At 33.5% G+C, this 8,957-nt stretch overlaps 2 protein-coding genes across 4 annotated transcripts in view; both read left to right on the top strand.

Moving 5' to 3' along the window:
• Positions 1 to 1,097: 1,097 nt before the first annotated feature.
• On the top strand, positions 1,098 to 3,415 carry LOC135625284 (uncharacterized). Of its 3 annotated transcripts, none has more exons than XM_065129854.1 (2): positions 1,098 to 2,379; positions 2,988 to 3,415. In XM_065129854.1, exon 1 carries the CDS (start codon positions 1,140 to 1,142, stop codon positions 2,310 to 2,312), a length of 1,173 nt encoding a protein of 390 aa, XP_064985926.1. In that variant the 5' UTR covers positions 1,098 to 1,139; the 3' UTR covers positions 2,313 to 2,379; positions 2,988 to 3,415. The 3 variants fall into 3 exon arrangements, with proteins under 3 accessions (XP_064985926.1, XP_064985928.1, XP_064985925.1); XM_065129856.1 differs by having other exon boundaries at positions 2,995 to 3,415; XM_065129853.1 differs by having other exon boundaries at positions 3,118 to 3,415.
• Positions 3,416 to 7,376: 3,961 nt separating this feature from the next.
• LOC135586355 (transcription termination factor MTERF6, chloroplastic/mitochondrial-like) overlaps positions 7,377 to 8,957 on the top strand; it is a 1,825-nt gene continuing 244 nt past the window's right edge. The window contains exons 1-2 of the mRNA XM_065129860.1: positions 7,377 to 8,552; positions 8,649 to 8,957. The exon at positions 8,649 to 8,957 is cut by the window's right edge and continues 244 nt beyond it. Of these exons, the coding sequence (XP_064985932.1) occupies positions 7,406 to 8,552; positions 8,649 to 8,662 (1,161 nt within the window). The 5' untranslated portion in view covers positions 7,377 to 7,405 and the 3' untranslated portion in view covers positions 8,663 to 8,957. The remainder of the gene's footprint in view (positions 8,553 to 8,648) is intronic.

Consider the following 8,957-nt stretch of genomic DNA (forward strand, 5'->3'; position numbering starts at 1 on the left):
TTGGATGATCTGCATGATTATTAAACTAATAAATTATCATCAGTCAATCAAGCTCACCTAACAATTACAAGATCTTTTGAGTGTTGATAGTTGCAATTTGTTTACTATGTAATCAAACAGAGAAGACAAAATCCAGAATATGCTACAAGTTCCTGAAGTTTCAGAACACCTAACATCTATATAAAGAGGGAAGAGTTGAGATGAAGCATTATGAAAACGATGTAAAAGTATAACATGAAAATGCACCAAGGAAAAAAAAAAATATAATTCATCAAGAAAAATTCAATCATAAAAGGCTTTCTTTCACATGCATGCATGGCAAACAAAAAGGTTCGATTGTGGTTTTAAAAACATAATTGCCATGCAAAAAAAAAAAAAAATGGTTCAAGACATATCTTAATAAGAGCAATTTAACTTTTAACCCAAAGTCGAATCACTTCTGTTAGGAATAATTAGAAACCCATAATTATTGAAATGTGTTACTTAAAAAATCAGAAGAACTCCGGTCACCTTTTTCCACATAAACCACCTTTTCTCCCGTAAACCAAAAATTTATTTCCAATATATCTTTCCGTCACTAAGAATAACATCATTAAACTTCTACCATCTATCGGTAACAATGACATACTTCCTATCTGCATGAGACCAAAGGTCAAGAACAAAAACCTAAGAAACCAAATAATTATTTCTTAAAAAAATTAATTTAATAAGTTCATCATATTAGTTTGACGGATGGGTCTAATATGTGGGTTATCTTATAGATCGAGTCTGTACACTGATTGATTTCAATTTTAATCATAATTATTTTTTTTAATTTTTAATTATACTATCATTAAATTATAATGAAAACATCTGAGTGTCTTATTAAAACATAATATTAACTTAAAATATTGAATATCTATTTTATAAATTTTATTCATGAGAAAAAAGTTAAATAATTAAACTTAAACTGAAAGATTTGATTACAAATGAAACGGTCAAATTAGTATCTTGTAGATCACTTTATCTATTTTTTTTATCTAAATAATTTATCCTTTAATTTTGAATTTCTTGTGCTTAGCGAAGGGTTATACACACTGCAGATAGAAGCGGGTTGTTTGTCTTAGGGTGCCGCTGAGACTGCTCTCTTTCGTCCCACAATGGCGGCTGCGACGCTCCGCTCCGTACTCCGCCGCAATAGCCTCCTGCCCCTTTTCGAAACCTGCCGCGTTCGAGATTTCTTCTTCTTCTCCTCCTCCTCTGTCGACCCTGCCGCCGCTGTAGGCGTCACCACATCTCCTGATCCCCACTTCACGGTGGAATACCTCGTGAACTCCTGCGGGTTCTCCCCCTCCGAGGCAGCCAAGTTCTCTAAACCCCTTGCGCACGTCCGATCCACCGAGAAACCCGACGCCGTCCTTAACTTCATGAGATCTCAGGGCTTCGACGGCGCCGGTATCAGGAAGGTGATATCTTTGAAACCAAATTACCTATGCGTGAACGTGGAGAAGAACTTGGCCCCGAAGTTTCAGTTCTTACGCGATTTGGGCCTATCGGAGTCGGACATCGTCGATGCCATCCTGAAGAACCATGGCATCCTCCTACTGAACGTTCAGCGTTCCATCGTCCCCAAATTGGAGATGTGGGAAAGTCTCTTGGGATCGAGAGAGCTCGTTCTCAAGCATCTCAAGAAGACAGGATGGTTTTTCTTCTCCAACGTTGAGAAGACATTGCATCCTAACCTAAAGTTCTTAACGGATGAGTGCGGCATTCCTGAAGAAAGGGTTTTTCTCGTCTTGAGATGTCAGCCACAATTAATCACAAATAAACCAAAGTCACTCCGAGCTTTGGTGGCGAGAGCCGATGAGCTGGGGGTGCTACGGCAATCTCGGATGTTCCTGTGGACACTTAATATTCTCCAGAGGGTAAGCAAAGAAAGTTTCGAGGCCAAGGTCGAGTTCATGAGGAGGTTCGGGTGGTCGGAGTCGGAGTTTTCTTCTGCTGTCAGGAAAGCACCCACCTTCATAGGCATGTCCCTCGATACGTTGCGCAGAAAAATGGAATTTTTTATCAATGTGGTCGGTTGCACCCCTTCCTTCATCGCCGACAAATCATATCTCTTGCTATTTAGTCTGCAGAAGAGGGTAATTCCTCGGTTTCGTGTCACAGAGATGTTGAAATCGAAAGGATTGTTGACTGGACAAGCCAAGTTTCCATACATTCTCCAATTATCAGATACCAAATTCTTGGAGAAGTTTGTTCTCCCCCACGAAGAAAATGTTCCTGAGCTGCTCGATATTTTGAGAGTTGAGGGCGTGTGTAAAGGAAAATGATACCTTTCATTTGGTATCGGAGGCTGGGAAAGGGCTTAGCTGATGGTCTAATTTGCCAACGACGAAGGTAGATTATTCCCCTAATTTGAGATTTTGGAAATAGAATGCAAAGGGCTTATCAAAAGGTGTATTGAGGTGTGGGATTTTTCTTTAATGGCAAGCTAGATTAGCATTGATTAGAAATCAAATTTGTTCTGTCTTACTGATTGTTAGCTTAAATTATTTTCTGAATGTCTTTGGCATAGTATTGTTGGTTTGTCTGTAAACTGCATGTTTTAGAAATTCTACATGACAGTCCAACTGAGATGACCTTTGGATCTATCGCAGGGACTTTTGGATTTTGTCCAAATTAATTTCAATTCTGGATTGGTTTTTGTTTGGGTAAGTCCTGATGAGTCATATTTCAGATCAAGTTATGCAGTATATAGAAAATATCACCAAAGATCACAAGAAATTGTTGAGTGGTAATTACTCTAATGATTTAACTGGCTGAAAAAAACTTAAACACCGAAGAGTTGTTTCTGTAATTTGTTTTTAAATGAGTCATCACCCAATTTATGGATTTGGATATATCTAAGAAGGTGTTATCTCTTGTCAGTGGAGGCTTCTTTGCAAACTTATTTATTTATGAACTAATTGGAATATTCAAATTTGATTTATGCATTGTAATATTAGTATGCAGTGGCTTCAATGGGATTTGAAAGACCAGTTGCACTGGGTTGATCAGGAGTCACCAGCTTTAGTGCTAACTATGCTCTCATCATCATAGCTGATGCTTCTGCTCGTCCACCCTTTGTGATTCCAGGTGCAGATCTCTTCATTCTTGGAGTTCATTCTTGGATTTGGTGGATGCAACTTGTCATCATCATAGCTGAAGCTTCTGCTCTACTTGAAAGCCTTCAGAAGGCTGCACAACTAGATTTCTCCAATATCTGAATCGAACTAATTCCCTTGAGTTAGTCGATTCGCTGGTTCCTTCTTTTATTTCTTTGTTCAAGTCTTTATGTTGTCGATGTGGTCCATGTTTCCCGCATCATGGAAGGACCGTAAATTCTCTATGTTTTTTTTTGGGTCTTGTAACGATAGATCAGTCTAGCTCAGTATCTAATCCACTTTAATCTTTAATGAAAATTTTCCTTTTTTGGTAATAATTTTGTATTTTTATAAAGATACAAAATCATATAAATATTTTGTAGATCACTTTATCCATAATTTTGATATAAATAATTTATTACAGTAATTTTTATTTCTCATGCATTGGACAGTTATTCGAATTATGATACCTCCTTTATCCTAGAATGTTATTTGAATGATAATCTCTTAAAATCCGTCTCCTCCTTCCACCATGATAATCTCTCTGCGTCTTCTCCTTTCATCATGATAATCTCTCAAAACTCATCTCCTCTTTTCACCATGATAATCTCTCAAAATCCATCGCATTCGAGGTCTCCTCTTCGTTTACTTTATCGTCGATCGATCAAGATTACTTTCAAGATCATGTTTAGATCTAATTAGCTAATAGAAAAATGACAATTGAGTTTTGCCTAATTATGTGTTGGATTATACCTAACCACTATGGCTAGGTCATACTTAGTCACTATATGTTGGTTTGGTTAATCAACTTACGTTAAATCATTAATTTAACTCATCTTATTAAATTATATTTTAATATTTTTAAAATATTTTAAAATAATAATTAACCTTAAATCCATTCTTTTTCAAGAATTAACTAATTTGGATTCATAATTTTAAATTTAAAACTAATTAAATTATACAAATTCATACATAATTTTTTTAAACATAAATATGTCTAATTAAATAAATTATAATAATTATTAAATTAACTAATTATTTTACCATCATAATTCAATAATCATTATTTATTAATCATAATATTTTAAAATTAAAATATTATTTTACATCATATTAGTTTAAAAATTATACTATTAAATATTTTAAAATATAAATAAAAAATGATAATAAAAGAAAATAGAGAATCCTACTCGTCCTTGCAATCCTATCCTCAAAAAAAAATTTTCTTAATCCTCCATCTAACTTCTAAGCTGGAGGAACGAGGGAGGAGTAGAAGACGGACTCTTCTCGATTGTAATATTAATTTTACATTGTTCACACACAAAAATAAAATTTAAAATGTTTACCTTCTAAGAATCATATCACTCATTAGGAAATAAATTAATTAATAATTTAATAAACTGATAAAATTCTTAATTTATTCACATAATTAAATAATAATTAGTTTAAAGTATACTAAATTAATTAATTAATTATAATAAATATATGATTAATAATAATTAATTTATGTTAAGAAAAAAATCTATGATTACAAAATTCATGACTTTATTGGATGATTTGCATGATTATTAAACTAATAAATGATCTACAGTTAACCAAGATTACCTAACAATTACAGGATCTTTTGAATATTGATGGTTGCAATTTGTTCACTATATAATCGAACAGGAAAGATGAAATCTAAGATAAGCTGTTAAGTTCTTGAAGTTGAGCTGAAGAGTTGAGTTGAGCTGAAGCATTACGAGAAAAAAAAAAAAAAAAACAGGGTCCAAAAGTGGTGTGGAAATAAACATAATAGGCACACAGAAATGGTTACTCGTTCAAGTAAAAGGCATCTGTAATTAAGTAATTTAACTTTTAATCCACAACGTTAAGCCGAATCACTACATAATAGGAGTCGTCAGAAACCTACAGTTATTAAAACAATTTGCTATAAAAAATAAAAATCAGACATGAAGTAACTTCAGCTTATCAAAAAGAAAAATGAAAATGAGAAATTGAGAGGTATCTTTTTTCCTCAGACATCAACTCCATACGTGGCTGGGAACTCCAAGATATCCTTGTCTAAGAATAACATCACTGCTATCGACCAGTAATGATAGCATACTTCCCCATCTTGCTGGAGAGCACAGATCAAGAACAAAAGAGACAGAAATGAAATAATTCCTCTTTTAAAAAAATTAATTTAATAAGTTAACAACAAGTCGTCAACCAACAAAAATGACAAAACTAATGTCATATTATATAACAACAAAAAAAACACAAGTCAACGAGTCTGATATATATATATATATATATATTTCTTTCTTTTTTTTAAAGACGACAACGATGTCATATCCTAAATTTCTTTTTACAATATTTTATAAATACATCAATAAATATCATTTTTAATATATATATTATAAATATATATTTTAATTTATTTATATATCAAAAATAAAAGTTACAAATAATCATAGGTTTTATTGAGAAACATAATAATACAAAGTAAAAAATAAACATTCAACTAGATCCACTTAGCAATAAAGGAAGCTATGCTCTTTATTGGAATCTAGTCTAATGCTATTAGAATGTTAATTGAAAAAAATAAAATAAAATAATTTTAACAATATTAAGTTGTAACATCTTGTAACATAAATATAAATCGAAAAGTTAATCATCCAATTGATTATATTAAATATCCAAATGACCATTCTTCTAATAATGAACGGAGAGGTTTCACTCTGTAGAATGATTTTATGTTCTTCATGGAGACAAATTCATATCACATTCCCAACAATAGATAGAGTGATATTTCTCATACATTCCTCCTAATAACAGATGGAAGAACCATTACAACAACCGACAATCCATTAATTTATAAAAGAAATCACTTTACTTGCCTTTTAAGAAAACAAAATCATCTTATATTAATCATTTTTCTATCGAGATAAAATAATATATTAAAATATATTATTTTATCTATCTTTTAAATATTATTAATATCAAATAATATCAATTAGTCCTTAATTGACTTTAACGCTAGTTAAATCGATCTAATTGAATTGGATTTAACTATAACATAATTGAACCAATATCTAATTCTCATTTAATCGATCTAAAACCATGCTAATATAATTTATTTATTTATTTATTTTTGATAAGTAAAAGTATGCTAATATAATTTAGATTACATTAAATTTAATTTACATTAAATAGATTTCAATAAATCAAATCGGTTCATAATCATATTCAATCGATTTAAATTTATCAAATTAGATTTTATTCAATCGAACACAAATGAAATAAAATAAAGATAATAAGTTAAATTGTATAGTAATGTTAAGGTAGTCGATGTACTAGTGATATGTACAACATATGATTATCCATGTTGGACTAGATTAAGTGACTAACTAAGCTTAGCATGTTGGTTGAATCTAATTTACGGGTTATGGTTTAGCCTATGAGTGAGCCTGATTTACTAAGCAGATTTCAACCTAAATTTTAATTAAAATTTTAATTTTAAATTATAAAATCATGAAATCATAATCAAAACACATAATTATTGCTATTGAGTTATTAAAACATAATAAATAGTAATAAATTATAAATATAAAATTACATTGAAAGGAAAATATTATTTTTGCTCAACTATTATACAAATCTAATAGAAATTAAATATTATTGATGCATGCAAGATAAAAATTTTAAAAATCATTATAATATGAATAATTATAATATAAAAATAAAATTTTAAATATTTGAAGGAATATAATAAAATTTTAGAAATTATATATAGCATGAATAGTTATAATATATTTTAATCGAAAAATAAAATTTTCAACACTTAAAGATATAAAAGGAAATATTTATTTTTTTTAAAATATAGGAGCGCCTACCTCTCTTATTCATATTTGACCTTGTTAAAAAAAAAAAAAGGAAAGCAATCGCCCCTATTAAACAAGAAGATGTAAGCCCTCCTAGGTAATAAATATTTTAATATTTATATGTATTTAATTAATTGATAAAAATAATATCACTTAAATTAAAATGTTAAATATTTATTTTATAAATTTTATTCATAAGAAAAGAAAGTAAATAATTATACTTAAACTGAAAGATTTGAGTACAGATGAAACCTGTCAAATTAGTATTTTAAGATCATTTTATCCATATTTTTTTATATAAATAATTTATTCCTATAATTTTGTATTTCTTGTGTATAGCGAAAGTTATACACACTACGTATAAGTAGGGTGGTTGTAATTAGGGTGTCGCTGCGGCTGCTCTCTTGTCCCACAATGGCTGCTGCGACGCTCCGCTCCGTACTCCGCCGCAATAGCCTGCTGCCCTTGTTCGAAACCACCAGCTGCCTTCGAGATCTCTTCTTCTCCTCCTCTGTCGACGCTGCCGCCGCCGTAGGCGGCACCATATCTCCAGATCCCCACTTCATGGTGGAATACCTCGTAAACTCCTGCGGGTTCTCCTCCTCCGAGGCAGCCAAGTTCTCTAAACCGCTTGCGCACCTCCGAGCCACCGAGAAACCCGACGCCGTCCTTAACTTCATGAGATCTCACGGCTTCGACGGCGCCGGTATCAGGAAGGTGATATCTTCGAGACCCAATTACCTTTGCTGCAACGTGGAGAAGAACCTCGCCCCGAAGTTTCAGTTCTTACGCGATTTGGGCCTATCGGAGTCTGACATCGTCGATGTCATCCGGAATAACGATGACATCCTCCGCCGCAACGTTCACCGTTCCTTGGCCCCCAAATTGGAGATATGGGAAAGTCTCTTGGGATCGAGAGAGCTCGTTCTCAAGCATCTCAAGAAGACAACACGGTTTTTCCACTCCAGCGTTGAGAAGAAATTGCATCCTAACCTAAAGTTCTTGAGGGATGAGTGCGGCATTCCTGAAGAAAGGGTCTCTGTCGTCTTGAGAAGTCACCCAAAATTAATCTCACTGAAACCAGTGTCTCTCCGAGCTTTGGTGGCGAGAGCCGATGAGCTGGGAATGCCACGGCAATCTCGGATGTTCGTGCGGACACTTGATGCTCTCCACAACGTAAGCCAAGAAAGGTTCGAGGCCAAGGTCGAGCTCATGAGGAGCTTCGGGTGGTCGGAGTCGGAGTTTTATTCTGCAGTCAGGAAAGCACCCACCTTCTTATGCATCTCCCTCGATATGTTGCGCAGAAAAGTGGAATTTTTTATCAATGTAGTCGGGTACACCCCTTCCTTCATCGCCGACAAATCATATCTCTTGCTATTGAGTCTGCAGAAGAGGGTAATTCCTCGGTTTCGTGTTTTGGAGATGTTGAATACGAAAGGCTTGTGGACTCGACGAGGCAAGTTTTTCCACTATGTGCAATTATCAAATACAAAATTCCGGGAGAAGATTGTTCTACCTTACAAAGAAAAGGTTCCTGAGCTTCTTGATATTTTGAGAGCAGGTGAGTGTGAAGGGAAATGAGCCCTTTTATTTGGTATCAGAGGAGGATGAGAAGGGCTTAGCTGATGGTCTAACTCACATGTGAATTTCTCTACAGGAGATGAGCAGTGATTCGGCACCTTTTTCCTTGACAACGAGCTGTCTTACATCAACCACCAGCCTTGGCTACTGAAGTGCAGTCCAGTGAAAGAATTATTCCTTTGGTGTCATATGGTAGTAATGTTGTAATTGGAAGGTCTATGCAGTGGCCAACACAAAATGTCTTCCAGGTTTACTCATTAAGGTTCATGGAAAAGTCTGTTCTTTTTTGCAAAGCAGTAAGCCCCTGGCCTGTTTGAAATCTCTGATCGATGAAGGTAGATTATTCCCCTAGTTTGAGATTTTGGAAATAGAATGCAAATGGCTT

This window comes from Musa acuminata, chromosome BXJ2-10, assembly GCF_036884655.1.
Source record: "Musa acuminata AAA Group cultivar baxijiao chromosome BXJ2-10, Cavendish_Baxijiao_AAA, whole genome shotgun sequence".
NCBI classification, from domain to species: Eukaryota; Viridiplantae; Streptophyta; class Magnoliopsida; order Zingiberales; family Musaceae; genus Musa; species Musa acuminata.